Source organism: Felis catus, chromosome B4, assembly GCF_018350175.1.
Source record: "Felis catus isolate Fca126 chromosome B4, F.catus_Fca126_mat1.0, whole genome shotgun sequence".
In the NCBI taxonomy this organism is placed as follows: domain Eukaryota; kingdom Metazoa; phylum Chordata; class Mammalia; order Carnivora; family Felidae; genus Felis; species Felis catus.
Window position 1 is genome coordinate 41888561 of NC_058374.1, and position 18134 is coordinate 41906694.

The 18134-nt window shown below is 49.4% G+C and overlaps 2 protein-coding genes across 12 annotated transcripts; one reads left to right on the forward strand and one right to left on the reverse strand.

The window, feature by feature from the left end:
* The first annotated feature begins 935 nt into the window (after positions 1-935).
* Positions 936-16328, forward strand: LOC101092863. Of its 11 annotated transcripts, XR_006600511.1 has the most exons (7): positions 1266-1280; positions 1406-1581; positions 1661-1733; positions 2441-2516; positions 4966-5071; positions 5368-6661; positions 7333-8035. XR_006600511.1 is itself a non-coding variant. In XM_045061308.1 (5 exons), the coding sequence occupies exons 1-5, from the start codon at positions 1163-1165 to the stop codon at positions 4475-4477; spliced, it is 609 nt and encodes a 202-aa protein (XP_044917243.1). In that variant the 5' UTR covers positions 936-1162; the 3' UTR covers positions 4478-4743. The 11 variants fall into 11 exon arrangements, 1 of the variants encoding a protein (XP_044917243.1); XR_002743778.2 differs by lacking the exon at positions 1406-1581 and having other exon boundaries at positions 1202-1280; positions 2315-2516; XR_006600507.1 differs by lacking the exon at positions 4966-5071.
* On the reverse strand, positions 5565-10665 carry MLF2 (myeloid leukemia factor 2). The gene is made up of 9 exons (XM_023256728.2): positions 10454-10665; positions 9803-9880; positions 9414-9540; positions 9137-9172; positions 8262-8315; positions 7730-7858; positions 7403-7562; positions 6362-6574; positions 5565-6116 (listed from the first exon to the last, which is right to left on the reverse strand). The coding sequence occupies exons 2-8, from the start codon at positions 9850-9852 to the stop codon at positions 6387-6389; spliced, it is 744 nt and encodes a 247-aa protein (XP_023112496.1). The 5' UTR covers positions 9853-9880; positions 10454-10665; the 3' UTR covers positions 5565-6116; positions 6362-6386.
* Positions 16329-18134: the final 1806 nt, after the last annotated feature.

Consider the following 18134-nt stretch of genomic DNA (forward strand, 5'->3'; position numbering starts at 1 on the left):
AAATGGCAGAATTATAGCAGTGGGAAACAAATTGGTGGTTGTCAGGGTTAGGATTGGAGGAAGGGTGTGACCACAAAAGAGCAGCAGGACGGGGTTGGGGGTGATGGAACTTTTTTGATCCTGATTGTGGTGGTGCTTACACAGATCTGCATGTGTTAAAAGTCACAGAACTGTACACACACACACACATACACACACACACACACACAGACAGCAATTTTACTATATGTTAAAAGATACAAGATTTAGGGCACCTGGGTGTCTTAGTCAGTTGGGCACCTGACTTGATTTCGGCTCAGGTCATGATCTCACAGTTTGGGTTTGGAGCCCCACATTAGGCTCTGCACTGATAGCATGGAGCCTGCATGATTCTCTCTCTCCCTCTCTCTCCACTCCTCCCACCTCTCTCTGTCTCTCAAAATAAATAAACTTAAAAAAAAATACAAGATTTAAAAAAACAGGCATATAGGCTACTGGTATTCATCATTTTAAGCAATGTTATTATTTGAGTAATTTGTAAATGGTTTCTTCTTGCGGCGCCTGGGTGGCTCAGTGGGTTAGATGGCTGACTTCGACTCAGGTCATGATCTCACAACTTGAAGGCTCGTAGGTTCAAGGCCCGTGTCAGGCTCTGTCCTGGTAGCTCAGAGCCTGAAGCCTGCTTCCGATTCTGTGTCTCCCTCTCTCTCTCTGCCCCTCCCCTGCTCACACTCTGTCTGTCTGTCTCTCTCTCAAAAATAAATAAACACTAAAAATTTTTAAAAATTGTTTCTTTTAATGTTTATTTTTGAGACAGCATGTGCAAGCAGGGGAGGGGCAGAGAGAGAGAGAGGGAGAAACAGAGGATCCGAAGCGGGCTCCATGCTGACAGAAGAGAGCCCGACGTGGGACTTGAACCTGTGAGCCACGAGATCATGACCTGAGCCAAAGTCTGATGCTTAACCGACTGAGCCACACAGGCGCCCCTAATACAAAAGTTTTTAAAAATTACCGAGGAACTATTTAAAGGAACCTCATGGTGACACATTCTGTACAACCCATTAGTATCCTTTGTGTCAATCCGGATTTTGAGCCCTGGCTCTTGCAGTGCTGCTAGCTAGCTAACTGCGTGGTCAACAGTCACCTCTGTTTCTTAAGCAGTGACATAGGAGCTGGGGTTTGGATGACACCTGTAATTGTTGCTAAGCTGTGTGGAATCCTCTCCAACCTCAAGATTCCGCTTCAGGAGGTCCAGGGTGGTGATGCCCATCTGCTACCACACTTGGTAACATCCAGAGAAGGTGAGCCGCAAGGTCTCTAACTCTAAAAGTGTTATTATTTATAGCGTATCGTTATTCATAGCATATATTTAGCATATAGCATGTTATTTATAGCATATAGCAAACTGGGGTTTGCTTACATTAAGGTCTATGTGAATTGGGAACCCGCTTCTGCCCTTCCCTGCCATGTTGCCTGTCAGTTGGGAATTTCACACCCGACACACACAAACCCAGGATATCTTCACTAAAGTCACCAGCAGTTTTCCAAGAATCTCTCCATCAAACCATTTCCCACCTCAATGTGACCTTGACCTTTCCTAAGGTATTTCTGCTCCCCCCTTTTTAGAGACTCAAGTCCACCTCTAGGGCCGTATCCCATGCCCCCCTCTCCTATCTTCCAGCTCCATGTGTCCAAATGTCCTAGCTGCGGACACTCGGTTGGCCGCTTGGCTGGCGAACACTTACATCTTGGAGGTAATTCTCCAGAACCTGCAAGCCCTCCGGGTGGCAGGTGACAGCAGATGAAGAGGGTGGGAGGGATGCCGAGGGGAACTGGGGGCAGCACCCTATTCCTATGCCAAAGATAAGGTCTTCAGGGAAGAAAAAAAATCCTAAAGGGCAGACAAGGGCCAAGGAACTTGGAGTGCTAACTTATCCCAGGGACAGTCAGAGCAGAGCATGGGGGCGGGGAGGGGGGCGCAGACAGGGAGGGCTGAGCCCAGAGGGAGAAGCACCCCTGCTTGTCCTTGTCTCCCTAGAGCTCCCATTTAAGGGCGGACATTGAGGATGGGAAGGCTCAGAGCTGCCAGCGCTCCCTGCCCAACCTCCAAAGCAGCTCTGCCCGCCTTCTGCATCCCAGGCCCCTCCATGTACGTCCCTCACGCCATGCCAGCTCTGTGCCCCCCACAGGCTCTCCTCAGGGATGGAGGCTAGCTGGGAGGCTGCTTGGCGGAACCGATACCCAAGGCCTTCCCTCCCCATGTCCCCAGTCCCCTGTTTTTTTCTTACCTTTTAGCACCTCCTGTGCCTAACTGTCCCTGTCTTCACCTCCCCAGCTTCCAGTGCAGCCCCACCTGGATCCCACCCCTCTAATCTGAAGACCCCAGTAATGTCTAAGGAGAGAAATAAAGACAACTTTTTTTTTTTTAATCCCTATCCCAACTGGAATGGACTGGGAGAAGGAAACCTTGACCTTTGCTGCTCCGTCAGCCGTTGGGAGGCCCCATGCCCAGGACTGGGAGCATCGGGGCAGGGCAGGTATGTGGAGTATTTAAGTGCACTTGGAATATGTGGGTTGGGAGACCTGAATACTGGGTTATCGTTGTGGATCAATTCCTGGTCCTCTGGGTGACCGGTTTGTGACGTGGGCATTGGATTGCAGAAGAAGGGAGGAAAGGGACATTGGATAAAGGGTGTCAGTAGGACCCGAGGCCCTTTGTTACCATAGGAAGGAAAACATCCCAAACTGCAAGCAGGCCTGGGTCAGAGTGGCCCAAAACATTTGCTTCTACTTGTTGGTCTGGAAAGCTGAGGCCTGGAAAGGGCAGAAGATAATAATTGGGTAGCTGGCACCACAGAGGGCTGGAGGCCAGGATGATGATTTCCAAGTTGTGGCTGGGAGTATTTTAGGAGTCCTGAGGACGGGCACAGAGATGAGGATCACCAGAGAGCATCAAAGGAGCAAGACAGAGGAATCAGGGAGAAATCAGTCATTTGTAACCCGTGCACTGTGTCAAATGCTTTCTGCATACTACATCACGGATTTCAGTTCTGCAGGATGGACCCATGTCTCCCCTGCCGTCAGCGAGCGCCTAGAAAGGCCCATTTTACAAAGTGGGAAACTGATGAGAGATTAAGAATTCTTCCCGGTCATGCTAAGTGGTTGAGCCAGGTCTTACTCAAGTCAGGCTGCATTCATAATTTCACTCCTGTAGATAGCTTAACCTCCAGCCAAATATCAGCCATGAGGAAAATAATGCGTCCAACCATGTCCTCCAGATGCTGGGGCCAAGGGCTTGGGGGATGGCTGTTGTGAATGAGGCTGGGCCCAGTTGGAGAGTTGACCAGAAATAAAATGTCGGCTTCCTTCCCGAGGGTTCCTTTCCCATTTCTGCCCCCTGACCCTCACCCTGCAGTGGCAGACAGGTCAACAAGTGCCAGGGGGCTGGTTCTTGGGCACCTCACTAGGGGAATGTTGCTCACTAACTCCCCACAACAGATCCCTGCTGAGAACCAGTCACGGGTTCTAGGAGTAAGAAGCACTGAGTTGAAGGGTGGTCCTCACCCAAGTGCAGGAAGTAGGGGTGAAAATCAGTTCATGTGTCTGAAAGCCAGTTCCCATATGGGAGAGCTCGTGAAACACTAGGTTGACTCACCTAGATTGAAATCCGGGTAACCCTTGCCCTGCTCCAGCCCCCACTCAGAACCATACCTGTGAGTGTGGGCATTGTGAAATCCAGATTGACCAGGTTGGCCATGAACTGCAGCCTAAGATTTTACAGCTTGCCGGAAACTTCAGGGAAGTGAATAACTTGCCCAAAGACCACATGGCTGGGCTGGTGGCAGAGCCGAGGACCCAGCCTCTGGGCATCCCTTACAAGTCTAGGGTTCTTTGTCTTGTGGGCTCCACAGGAGACTCACGAAAGCTGTTCCCACTCCCAGAAGAAGGACATATATGTCTGTTTGGACAGAGCACAGATTGACACTTGGGACTGACGGCTGTGGACGCTTTGAGTCCCATCATCTACAATTCAGCCACTCAGCCACCCGGGAGGAGATGAATTATCTATACAGGCACCCCTCACCTTTTACAAGTTTACATTAAGCCACTTCACATGTGCAGAAGACCGGTTTGGGCTAACACAAAGAAATACGAAGGGGATTTTTGCTTTTGCCAAAGTGAAAATAGCTTTCGGCAAGCTTTTGGTTTTGCAGCAAGTTGTAGAGTTGCCATATGCCCAGAGCAGCAAGAGGGCGGTCACCACGCTCCTTCCCCCAGAGCTATACTCAGCTTCTCTGCATCAGGCCTAGCTCTGAGCTGTCTGTGAGCATCCGTTTGCTCTGTGCGTCCCTTAGCAAGACGGTTTCAGAAAATTCAAGGTTATTTTTTGGGCCTGGGAATGCTCAAACACTTCTCCATAGAAGTTAATAGTAATCGGTTCGCTTTATGCCATTTCAGCTTCCGAAAGCTTTCACAGGAACACTCTGTTTTCGGATAGCGGGGGGAGCCTGTACTTGTTTGACTTCTGAGATTCCTGGATTCTTTTGGCCACAGGGTTGGTTCCCTTGACCCTGATCATGGATCTTCACCAGCCCTATGTAATGAGATTTGGCACGTGTCCTGGAATAGGACGTCAATGCATGATCGTTGCTCTCCACTTCCTCCCTCTGCTCGTTCAGCTACTAGACGGATCCTCTTGAATCTGTTTGTTCACAGAGGACATGGGAAAGATCCTCCCTTCCCTAAGAGGAACCAGAGCCTGGAGTTGTTTGTGTGTGTGTGTTGTTTTTTAAGTAAGCTCTACGCCCAACATGGGGCTTAAACTCACAACCCTGAGATTAAGAGTCGCATGCTGTGCTGACTGAGCCAGCCAGGTGCCTGTGCTGTTTTGTTTCTTTGACTTTGATTTACCATAAACTGAGAAGAACCAAAGATTGTTATAAAGAAACCATCACCAGACCCTTACCAGCATTTACTATCATTAAGTTCCCAAGAACAGAGTGACCCATTTGGCCGAGCCAGGTCAAGCCAAGAGTGAACGTCTTAAGAAATTTGAGCACTTCATGCCCTTCCAGTACTGCTCAGGTTCCAGGTTGGTTTTCTTCTCTGGTCTCCTTCCCTGGGCTCAAATTCTCAACAACTGAGGGTGGAAGGACATTGCTGACTCCAAAGCGCCTCCCCATCGAAGGCCTGTGCCTTCCTGCTCGGCTCGGTACCACACGTGTTCCCACTCACAGTCCAGGGGAGAATCTATGCCCAAGGGACAAGGGGCACCAAATTCCTCAGGCACCTAGGAGATATGCCTTACATTCTCCCTGACATGTGAAGTTACAGTAAAAGCAAGGGAGACAGCAACCAAGGGTGAAACTGCTTGTTTTCACCCATCAGCCTAGCCCAACTGACTTCCGCTGCTGCTGCTCTGGGCTCTGACTGTCCCACTGTTGTTACCACCGAAGTACTGGGCTTGAACTCGAGTTAAGAAGGCCACACGTGGAGACAGAGGGAAGGCAAGAAGGTGACGAGAAGACAGGAGGGTTGAATTTGAACAGGGAAAAGATCAAAAGTAAAGCCAGAATCCTACTTGCTCTTTTTTCCATTCTCCTTTATTCCATAAACACCTAGTTACAAGTTGCACAAATCAAAAAATAAAGGCAGAGAAGGGTGTAGGGAAGGTTTCTGTGATGTGCAGGGAGTGGGAAGGGAGAAAGGGTTGGGAGCCAGTCCTCTCCCTCCACACACAGCCCTGGATAAGGGCTATGGCCTCTGCAGTGGGGGATCTGAGGAGGAGGTGGGCAAAGATCCAGGGCAGCTGAGGGATAGAGGAAGCCCCTAAACCCAGAGCTCACCCCAAAAGCCCCTTCGATGCATGGCGAGGGTAGAAAGGGGAAGGTGAGGAGGCTCAAAGATGGAGCAGCAAAATGAAAAATCAAGTTAGCAGATACAGGAGAAGTGGACTCGTCATGGTAGGGGATTAAAGAAGGAAAAAGTAGGTAAAGGGGGCAGTGAAAGGTTCTCCCTGAGACCCCCAGGGAGAGGTGGGGGGCCAGCTTGCCTGTTAATTTAATATTAAATTGGGAGTGGGAGCTGGAGAGGAAAAAGTTATTTGGGGGATGATTTCTCAGCCTCTCAGCCTGTACCTGGAAGGGAAAGAGAGAAGAGCGAGTCAAAAGACAAAACGTAAAGGCCAGGAGTTGGGTTTACTCTCCCATTCCAGTGGCAGCATTCTTCTCTTCACACCAACTAAAACTTACACCATCAAAGGCAGTAATTGCTGGGCACCTGGACTCCTTCTGCCTCATGACAAAGGAATGTGCACAGGTACGTGCCTCAACCCCCCCCCTCCGTGCTTGACACCTTACAATTCCTCCCTCTCAATACTTACAAGAGAGGCTGAGGGCCTAGGGCCCTCACCAGTCATAGCGGCGGGACTGTCGGGAGGGGGAGTCCTCAGGTCCCTGTATAGCCAGGCGGGGAGGCCCCTCAGCCCTTCGTCCCCCACCCCCTGAAGCCTCATGCCGTCGAAATTCCAAAGGGCGCTGCTGCCGGAATCGGGATGTCTCCCTCCGCCATTCATCATCAAATGCTGCAGCCTCACCTGAAGAGCACAGAGACCAGACGTGACATTTAAATATACAGGCTGGCTTCTGGAAGCTGAGGCAAGCGTGAGCCACAGCCTTCTCAGGTGAACAAATACAGCAAAGGCTGAAACTATGTGTGGGGACATGTTGAAGGACACCAACAATTTCTGTTCTTAGTAGTCTGGGGTTCCATATGGTTCCACGAGCTAATAGCCAACAGCGATTCCAATGTGGAAGCCACCAGCAGGCCTAAGGCAGGACTACTCAAGAAGGAAATCAGGAACGGGGTAATTATGAAGTTAAGGAGCACAGTGCCATGCACACAATAAGTACTTAATAAATACTTATTGACTTGAGAAAGAAAAAAACTGATCCTGACAGTTGGCCTCTCCTTGGCGAGGAGACTGCCAGGGCTTGACTTAGCCCCTAAAGCTGACAGGACAGGGCTCAAGTGAGGTCAGAATAGGAGGCCTGGAGCGCCTGGATGGCTCAGTCAGTTAGGTGTCCGACTTCGGCTCGGGTCATGATCTCACAGTTTGTGGGTTTGTGCAGTTGGGCTCTGTGCTGACAGCTGGGAGCCTGGAGCCTGCTTTGGATTCTGTGTCTCCCTCTCTCTCTGCTCTTCCCCCACTCATGCTGTCTCTCTCTGTCTCTCAAAAATAAAAACGTTTAAAAAAATTAAAAAAAAAAAAAAAAAAGAATAGGAGGTCCACCCAGAACTTTGCCAAGAAATATCTACAGAGGTAAGGAGAGAAAGCTGGTTGGTGTCTCCTAGCTCGCAGGAACAGGACCAGTGGCTACCGGCCCAGGAGCCAGAAGGGTGATGAGAAGAAAAGAAGGCTCACTCTCATCCAGGTTGATATAATCCTGCCGCTCCTCCTGGTCCCCTGTGCGGTGGTTTCGGGAGCGCTGGAGGATGTGAGCCCGGTCTCGGATGTGATGCCCGATGGACATCTGCTCTAGCCCACTGTCCGAGTCCCGTACGGTCCTGCGAGTCTCCCGGATCTGGGAGGAGGCAGAACACAGCACACAGCTGTCCCTTCCAAAGCCTGGCTACACCAAGCCGGGATAGACAAACCACCCCCAACCCAATGATGAAAAAAGAAGCCAGGGTTTCTGTGCGTGTCATTCAACCCTGCGTTCTCTGGGATATCAGAAGCCCTTCAACTCACCCCGCCTGGTGCCGAGCGCATCTCTGACGTCTCCTGGTAGACCTTGGGGGCACCATCACCCGTATTGGAGTAGGAGATGACAGTGGAGGATGAAAAGGTCTGGCAATTGCCTCCAGCTGTCATGTGTTCCTGTGGAGGAAAACACACAGCAGGACTGAACGGTCCCTCTGGCGAAGGGATCCCACATTTCAGCTGCCTGTTCCTGTCTGTATCTTTCTTACAAAACATGAGAAATGAGAAAACATCAGGACTCATCAGTACCCCCCAAATTCCTCTGAGTCCAACAATAAACAAGAAAGACCTTTAGAGACTGAGCCTTAATCGCATGCTTAGTAAGACTGCTCCTGCTGCTTCCTAGTTAGGCCACAAGAACAGATAAGGGAACCCAATGCTCTCTGGGTTCAATGACTTTATCCGGCTTGAGCCTTTCCCTAGCGCACTCTTGCCTGCCCCCGCCTCAGAGGACTCAAGAAGGTGTCGCCAGCCATCACTGAGAACAAGACTGCAAAAGCGTATGGCGCAAGAACCTCACCATGTTCCCAATCATGTCGTTCATCATCCCAAACATGTCCATGAAGCCACCTGACTGCAGCAAAGAGATGGAAAACAGAGTCAGGAAAGCAAAGTCAGTGCTCAGATTATCTTGTTTAGGCACCCACTAGACGCATGGCTACACATTCCCTTTCTCCTCTTCCCTCACACGGAGCAACAGCTCTGTCTCTTCATTAGCATGGCCAGTACATGGAATGTTCCTCTCCGTGTTTCCCTTCCCACAGACTGCTACCTTCCTCCTCAGTCTCTATGGCTGCTCTGATCCCATCTTTGTTCTCCTGACTGCCTTATTTCCTCCTATCTTTAAGAAGCACACCCAAGTAAATGAATTGTAACCTACAAAAAAAGGGGTGGGCATGAAATAGTAAAAAACAAAAAAAACCTCTAAAAAGCCATCTCTTGCTGGCCCTTCAACTGCATCTCAATCCTCAGGAAGACAAACTTTTCTAGGCAATCACATTTCCCTGATAGGTATTGCTCCTAGAATGCAGAGGTCAGTAAGTGAACATCTTTAACCCACAGGACTCAGAGCACACAACAGGACCAGAGCTTTGTGAACATTATAAAAAGATTGTAGGGGCGCCTGGGTGGCTCAGTCAGTTAAGTGACAGAACTCTTGATTTCGGCTCAGGTCATGACCTCACACTTTGTGAGATGGAACCCCGGAGTCGGGCTCTGCACTGACAGCACGGCGCCTGCTTGGGATTCATCCTCTCTCTCTCAAAATAAATAAATCAACTTTAAAAAGATTCTAGGGTTACCCATAAAGCTATTCCAGAGAGCCACATTTGTAAATAATATCTAAGGGCCTAGAGTGTGTCTGAGATGGAAGGACACAAAGATGTTAGGACTCACCATTCCCAGCATCCCAAAGGGGGAAACAGTCCCAGCCTGCAGGAAAACACAAAGAACAAATTAGAGACCACATCCTATTCATTACAACCCCAAGCCCATGGGCCCAGCTTTTTTTCCATCCTCCTCTCAAAAGGGGATCACAAAACCCTTCTGGCAGACCCTTTCCCCCACTCCTAAAAAAAGATCATTCCACTTGCTAAGCTGGCTAAAGCGCAAGAAAGATCAAAGGAACCCTCCAGGCTTCCTTTGGGTCTCAGGTATGTTGCAGCACCATTACCTGCATCCTACGGCTGGCAGGCCTGGTCCCTGGCATGTTGCCATCTGTGATGCTGAGGAAGGGGCTATATCCAAAGCCACCTGACAACATTCGGTTCATATGCTGACGGTGAATAGCAAAGGGGTCCCTGTGGAGTGAGTATACAGTGTGGATGGCAGAAGGGCCAAACAGTCAACACCCACTCCCCGCCTCCCCCAGCAAAAAAGAAAAGTCATGGGGAAACAGTGGCACAGACGCCTATTTCCTCTCCAAGTCTGAGCTAGAGTTGAGTATCCAGCTGGTTCCAGCCAATGCCAGCAATGGGAACCCAGATGTCTGTCTGAATCACTTAGAGACCTGAATTGGAGTAGGATGAGCGCCCTAGAACACAAGGGGGAGGGAATACTCACATCAGGAACATAGGATCCTCGGGCTCCACGTCCCTCATAAAACGGAACATCCTGATTTTAGCTCCAGGGGGCTCCACGCTGTAAAGATGTGGAGGCTCAGATACTCGGAGGTAGCCAGGCTTTTTGCACACCTGGCTCAGTGAAGGGGCTCAGGACACTGTCCCTTCCAAATGCTGTAACTGAACCCCCCAAACTCCAGTGAGACCCTTCTCCAGGTGGTGGTCGACACCACCCTCACGGGAGAGATGAGCTCTTCAAACCTCTCAAGGAGGGCCGTGGAAAATTTTTCCAAGCCTCGCAGTCTTCTGCCTCCCCCCACTCACAGCCATCCTCTTCCACGAGCCCTGGCCAGAAGCATAGCCCCCTCCCCCGACGCCACTGTTCCAGATGCGAATCCCGAGGGCTGGCCCTCGCCCCAGCAATGACCCCAGCCACTCGGCCCCCTTCTCACCCCGAGCCGCCTCCAGGCCTCCCCCAGGCCGGCCTCACTATCCCCACCGCGCCTGTCTGCCGCTCCCCCGGCCCGCGCCTCACCGCCGGGCGAGCCGGAGCGGTAGGCCTGGCCCTCTCCCCTCCCCGCATCCCAGACCCTGCAGCCCCGCAGGCCCGCTCCCGCCCTGGCCCCGGCTGCCCGCTCTGCTCGAGCCTCACCGGTCCCCGATTCGGGCTCAGCGGCCCATCCGGCCGGTCTCGCCTCTCGGTGCGCTGCAGAATCGGGGGTTGCGGCCCGGGACGCGGGATTGGTCCAGGCTGGTGCTCCTCGGCCTCCCGCGCCGCCTCCTCCCAAGGCTGCCACCTCCGTACCCCCCCTCGGCCCACGGAGCCCGAACCGCGGCCAGGCCCGGACGGAAGTGACGTCACGATGGGACAGCCCGCCCCGGGGCCGGGCCCGCGGAGCTCCGCCCACTGGCGGGCGAGGGGAGTGGGCTGGGGCCGGCTTCCCGGGCGGCGGAGCTTGCGGCCGCGGGGTCTTCCGGGGACCAGGGGAGGGGAGGCCTCATCACTAACCTGGATTTGGGCTCTGTGAACTGGAAGAGGCTCCCTGCGAGGGTGTGGGGGAGGAGCAGAGGCTCCCCTTCCTCGGGAGGGACGGGGCGGGGGAGGGCGGTGCGGCACGTTCCCTCAGGGGAAGGAAGAGACCGTGGGGCAGATTCCCATGGCGGGGAGGGGCGGGCTCCCTGTGGGCGACTGGGTGGGGCGGATCCTGGGGGGGAACATTAAGCAGATTTTTCTACCCGAGCGGCGTTCAGCCCAAGAGGGAGGAAGGGCGGCCGTTCTGCGGGGGAGGCGCTAGGGCCAGTCCCGTCGGGAGGAGGCGCGTTCCAAGCAGGGGCGGGGTCCTCGGAGTGACGTACAGGAGGAGGTGACAGTTCTGCCCCTGTCTAGCTCTGGCTTCGAGAACTCCGGCGGGGCCAAAGAGAATCCAGGTTGGGAGGGCTGGCCGCCAGATGGCGCTCTTCGGCCAGGCTGGAACTACAGCCCTTTGGGAACTGGCGTTGGCGAGGCTCCTGGACCCCTCAGTTACCCTGTGTGAAGGGTAGGTCTGGGCAAAGGTTGTAGTTCTGAAATCATTTCGTTTAGCGCCAGTCTCTCCCCTTTCTTTTTCTCTGACTGCTGTGTCCTCAAGAGCTCCGAGTCCTGCACTGATCTTTCTTGCCTTTAGGCAGGTAGGTTGGTAGGTCAAGGGTCTAAAGTTTGGGAGAAGAAGGGGTGGAGTGCTCCATTAACCAGGATCACCCAGGGGTGGAGCTGAAATCAGACCCAGAAGACCCAACTCCAAGGCCAAAGACTGAAACTTTGACATACTAAATGTCTTGCATAAAATCTGGCCCCACTGGAGAGAAGGGCCCTCCCCCTGGGTGTCAGGGGAATTTGGACTGTCTAGGGAGGGACTTTAAACCAGACTCTTCCAAACTCTAGCTCTCCCTGGTTCTTTACTCTGGCTGCTAGCCATATTAGTGCTGTGTGGAGGCTGACAACGTGAAACACTTGTTCCCAATATGTACTTCACTAGGGGTGAAGGAGGAGGGGGTTCCTGGTGGCTCAGAAAAAGGTACTGGGAGCAAGGCTTCTCAGTCAGGTTTTTTGGACTTGATCATTTTTTTTTTTTAAGTTTATTTTTTGAGAGAGAGAGAGACAGAGTGTGAGCAGGGGAGGGGCAGACAGAGAGGGAGACACTGAATCTGAAGCAGGCTCCAGGTTCCGAGCTGTCAGCACAGAGTCTGATGTGGGGCTTGCACTCACAAACCAGGAGATCATGACCTGAGCTGAAGTCTGACGCTTAACCGACTGAGCCACCCAGGTGGCCCTGGACTTGATCATTATTAAAGAGGGAAAAACAATAGTGGAGACAGAGGGGGACAGATAATTTAGAAGCTGGCAGACTGGCAAAACCAAAGAAAGACAAAGACAGCATAAAAGAAAATTTGTTTTTCATTGATATTTCTGGGGAAGAGACTTAGTCACATCTTTGAAGTTTATTCTCTAGATTATCTCTGGACATCCCACTCTGCAACTGCCCCTTTTCCTCTTGCCCCAAAGGCAGTTTGGCATGTGATCAGTTATTCTCTCAGTGAGCATTCTGTGGCCCAGACTTATAAGTGTGGTCCCTCACCTTCCAGCCTCTCCCTTCTCATCCCATTATGTCCAACTTTCACAGAATTGGATAGGAGATCTGGCCTTCTCTTTTTTTTTTTTTTTTCCACTACGTGGTATTGTCTACCTACTGCTTTTTAGGTGTGTAGAAAACTTTCTCTTCTTTCTTCCAAAACAAGAATCTGATGTCCGTCATTTTTACCTTTGTCTGATTTTAAATCAGTGTATTACCTCTCCTAAGAGTATTTACAAATTACAACTTAGCTTCTAACTGTGAGACAAAGCTCCAAACCTGGGCTTTGTCTGAAGTTAAAAAGAAATTATTGAATATGTGGGGATGAAGACGGAAGCGCAAGAGCTCATTTTCAGAGTCCCCAGAGACATACTTCATAGGCAGCCATCTACCCCAGAAATTGAAGGAATGTAATTTTACAAGTAACCTTTATGTCCCCCACAACCAGAGTTCGTGTCTCCCTTCTCCCTTGCCTTCCCTTCCCTTTCCTGTCCCTCCCTTTCCCTCCCTCTCTTTCTCTTTCCTTCTTCCCTCCCTCACACCTTCCCTCTCTCCCTCCTTTCCTTCCTTCCTTCCTTCCTTCCTTCCTTCCTTCCTTCCTTCCTTCCTTCCTCCCTCTCTCCCTCCCTCCCTCCCTCCCTTCCTTCCCTCCTTCCCTTTCCTTCCATCTCTGTCCGATGAACTCTGATGAACAGAAATTCTTCAGTCACTGGATTGTCTTGTATATGACAAGATGTAGGAGGGGTGTGGACCCTGCCAGGAGTGAGGCTTAACACAAGGAGGATAGGATTTGGGGAAGGAAGAGAAACAATGTGGTTCTCACATTCCCTGCTCTATCTGATGGAGTCAAAGTCAGGAAGTCCTTGTGAGAGTAGAGCTGGGCCAGAAAAGGAGCCCCCATTAGATTGTGAGGTCATGCATTTGGGGCAATCCCAGGACAGTTGGATATTAAGACAGAATGAGGGTGGGGCAATGATGTCCGAGTCAGGGGAGGCTGGATTTCCTGCCTGAGCCAAAGCGAATGGGTGTGATTGAGTGTAGGTGTGTATGTATAGGCACATATGTATTGGGGAAGCGAGAAAAACCCTGAAAATTAGTGCTAAGGTGCCCTAGGTAGAGTAAGCTGTACTGTGAACACCAGGTCAGGGTAAGATTAAAAAGTGACTCAGGAGCATGTTTCTTAAGTCAACTTTTCAGTTTGTTTTCATATCCGTATCCACTCAGCAAATATTTATTAAATGTCTACTATGTGTCAGGTAATATTCCTGGCTCTGGAGATACAGTAGTGAGAGAAAAATAAAGCAAGGTAGACGGGGGATAGAGGAATAGGCAAGTAGCTGGGAAGTGGTGGTTGCTTTTTAGGGTGACTAGGGAAGTTCCCCCTGATGAGATGACATTTAAGCAGAGACCTAACAAGCTCAGGAATAGATGAGGTGAGTGCAGTCTGGGCAGAGGAAATAGTAAGAGCAAAGGCCCCGAGGCAGAAGAATGCTTAGTGTGTTCAAGGGACCACAAAGAAGGCAATGTGCCTAGACTGAGGAAGAGCACTATTGGATATGAGAAGATAGGAAGATAGGAAGAGCAGTAGTAAGAGACAAGGTCACAGAGAAAGAAGGAAGCCAGATAATGTGGGATTTTGTAAGACCTACAAAAGGATCACTTTGACTACTGTATGGAGAATAGACTATTGGAGGACAAATCGTCCCTGTTGGGGGACAAATAGTCCCTTTCTGGAGAAACAGACCTATTAGCATGCTGTTGCCATAATCCAGGTGAGATCTGCCGGTACCTTAGAGTAGATCAGAAACAGTGGAGGAGGAGGAGTGGTCAGATTACATATATATATGTATATATGTACACATATATATATGTACACACATATATATATGTACACACATATACATATATATGTACACATATATATGTACACATATATATGTACACATATATATGTACACATATATATGTACACATATATACATATATATATGTAATCTGACCACTCCTCCTCCTCCACTGTTTCTGATCTACTCTAAGGTAATTTTTTTAATATTTATTTATTTTTGTGAAGAGTCAAGAATAACTCCAAAGTTTCTTGACCTGGGTGCCTGAATGAGAAAGAAATGACCATTCTGCTTTCCCCATTGTACTGAGAACATACAAGTACTGGTCTGAGAATATACTGAAATTGTGTCTGGCTGTAAGATTCTGACCATGTGGCTGGCTACACAGGATAACTGATCCAGATAGTCTTACCTTTAGCAGCTGACTACCTAAAGTAGAAGGAGATGTAGACAACAGAAATAAGTGAATTCCAGGGGTGCCTGGGTGGCTCAGTCAGCTTAGGTCATGATCTCACAGTTCATGAGTTGGAGCCCCGCGTCGGGCTCTGTGCTGACAACTCAGAGCCTGGAGCCTGCTTTGGATTCTGCGTCTCCCTCTCTCTCTGCCCCTTGCCTGCTTACGCTTGGTCTCTTTCTCTCTCTCTCTCTCTCTCTCTCTCTCTCTCTCGCTCTCAAAAAAAAAAAAAAAAAATTTAAAAAAATAAAAATAAATAAGTGAGTTCTATATGCAGTTTGACCACACGATACTAGTTGTTAGACCATCTTGAGTAGATATGGTAATGTGAATAATCAGCATTAGAATTTGAGGTTTTAAGTCTTAAGAACTTCCTATCGTCTAATCTTTTCAAGAAGACATTCTGAAGGAGGCAGAATGCCTTGTGATTAACACAGACATAAGGATTGGAGTTTGTGCTACCTGTGCGGTAGTTCCTGTCAATATTTGCTGAACTCTTACTATGTACCAGGCATGGTGCTAGGTGCTGGGAATAAAAAGACAAGGAAGACATGGTCTCTGCCCAAGAAGTTTCACAGCTTAGCAAGGGTAGGCAGCATGGATTTGATTATAATCCTGTGATGAAGGCTGCAAGAGAAAAATGTATATTAAAAGTGCAAAAGTGGTTCAGAAGAAGGAGTCAGTGACCTGGGGACTGGGGTAGGGAATCCAGGAGGGTACTCCAGGCAGGATATGCGATCAGTGCAAAAGTACGCTTGCTCCATTTGGGAAGAACTGTAAGGAGGAAAACATTGAATGAAGCAAAACTTTTGAGGGAACAGTGCTGAGAGATAAGAGTACATAGGTTCAAAGGGACTAGAACTTGAAGGGCCCTGTTTGCTTCTGGACCTCATCCTATAGGTGTGGGGAAGCTATCAAGAGGTTTTATGTAGGGAAATGACAACAGTCCATTTGTATTTTAGGTAGAAAGTCAGTTTATGCATTTCAGGAAACATTTTTGAGCTTCTCCAATATGCCAGGTAGGTCAGTGCTGGAGATACAAACATTCTTAGATCATGGTTGAAAACCCTAGTGAATTAAGCTTAAAGTCAACAAGTGATGTTCACTTCTCGAGTGAGACAGGACTGAGTTTGGAGAGAAGGGGAGGCACTTAAGGAATCTTTAGAAAGTGAGATGTGGGAGTCCTGGGGAGGGAAAGAAAAGGTGGTCTTGGATGACTCTGCGGCAGGAATGAACTGGTGAAGGACAGTACCTTTAACTGAACTAGAAAACAAGGGAATTTCACCTGGATCACGTCAGGTTTGAGGAGCTCCAGAGGATCCAAGAATTGATGAACAGAAGGGAAGGAGTCCCAGTGTTAGAGAGAGGGGTTTGAGAGGCATCCATATTTGAGGTCTGTGCTGGCAGTGGGGCTTAAAACCAGGGACATACATGTGGAATCGCTAAGGGAGGCTGAGTCACAGGCAAGTGTTCGGGCAACACTGTCATTCATTGCCTTCTCCTGGTTACTGAGTCCTCCCTCTGCACAAAATGAGTCTCTAGCTGTCATGCCTGGTAACATTTTCCTGTAGCTTTTTCATTTTTACTTTCTGTCCTCTGCCTCAGCCACATGGTGTGTTGAATTTGTGAAACTGTGGAAACCCTGAGCGGACGTGCACCTACGGTAAAGTATACAACAACAATGGCCCATGTGACTTTCAACACAGCAGCCAGAGTTGCTCTGGACATTCTGTTGATTTCAGTTCAGGTCATGATCCCGGGGCCCAGGAAGCCTGCTTAAGATTCTCTCTCTCCCCCTCTGCTCCTCTGCCCTGCTTGCATTCGCTCTCAAATTAAAATAAAATAAAATAATAATAATAATAAATTAATTTTTTAAAAATGTAGTTCCTCAGTTGCACTAGCCACATTTCAAGTGTTCAATAACCACACGTGGCTAGTGGCCACTGCATTGGAAAGTGCAGATATAGAACATTTCCATCATCACAGAAAATCTTATTGGACAGAGCCAGAAAGCACCTATAAATGTTCCTTCTGGACTTTTTAGAGGGTCTGTGAAGGCTTTTTGAAAAGAATGCACATGGAGAGAAATTAAAGGAGGACAGTAGAGGGTCGGGCAGTGGCAAACTATGCTTGGTCTAAAAGTGAAGGAGGTCAGGAAGAGGGCATGGAGAATTAAAGAAGCCAGTCAAAAAATCTGGAGGAGACGTAGGATGGTAAAACCAATTCTTTTTGCTGGAGAGAAGATTCATGGGGAAGTAAGAAAGCCCACAACTTTTGGTTGTGACGATGATAGCATAAAAAGACAGTGACCACCAGGACATCAGTAGTTAGAAAATCCCAAGTCAGAGAGAGAGGCAAGTCAGTGTCCTGGGAGTGGGTTGTGTGTTTCCTGGGCCTGCTCAAAGAAGAAGGTAGAGAAGGCTCAGAGAATGGGTCCGAAATGATGTGTCAGGGCTTGGAATTCAGTGATTTATTGAGCTCTTCCTCTGTGGTGCCTCCAGTCGTGCTAGGTCTAGTGCACAGGGACGGGAGAGACCATCAGTAAGGGTGGAGGAACCAACAGAGGCTGTTTGGAGTTGGGAACAATGTATAAGGATTTGGAAAACCGGGAGAGATCTGGGAGGCATTTTGGAAAAGTGTACTGATAGAGGGGACCATGTGCTGTCTGGTTTGCCTGGTAGATAGAGTGCTGGACACATGTCCCTTTTCAGGTTGCCCTTGAAATTTCCCCATCTGTTCCTTGAGGGCAGGGACCATTTTTCAGGTTTTGTGTCTCTATCACGGAGCGTGGTGGCTGACACCAAGGAGGAGCTCAATAAAAATTTGTTGAAATGCAAGGGTTCAGGCTTCATAAAGGAGGCAAAAAGAAAACTTGGAATTTAAAAACTTTACCTCTACTTAAAAGTGCGTAGAACATGATGATGGATACAACTGGACGGGTAGTGTTCATGATGGATGTGCCTTACTGTTGTGAGGAGGCTTTCTTTTTTTTTTCTTTTCTTTTTTAAAAATTTTAAAAAATATTTTATTTATTTTTGATAGAGAGAGACAGAGCACAAGTGGGGGAGGGGCAGAGAGAGAAGGAGACCCAGAATCCGAAGCAGGCTCCAGGCTCCGAGCTGTCAGCACAGAGTCTGATGCGGGGCTCAAACTCACACATTGCGAGATCATGACCTGAGTCGAAGTCGGACGCTCAACCGACTGAGCCACCCAGGCGCCCCTCTTTTCTTTTTTTAAAATGTTTATTTATTTTTGATGGAGAGAGAGAGAGAGAGAGAGAATGAGAGAGCATGGTGCACACACATGAGCAGGGGAGAGGCAGGATCTGGAGCAGGCTCTGCGCTGTCAGCACAGAGTCGGACACAGGGCTAGAACCCACGGAATTGTGACATCATGACCTGAGCTGAAATCAAGAGTCAGATGCTT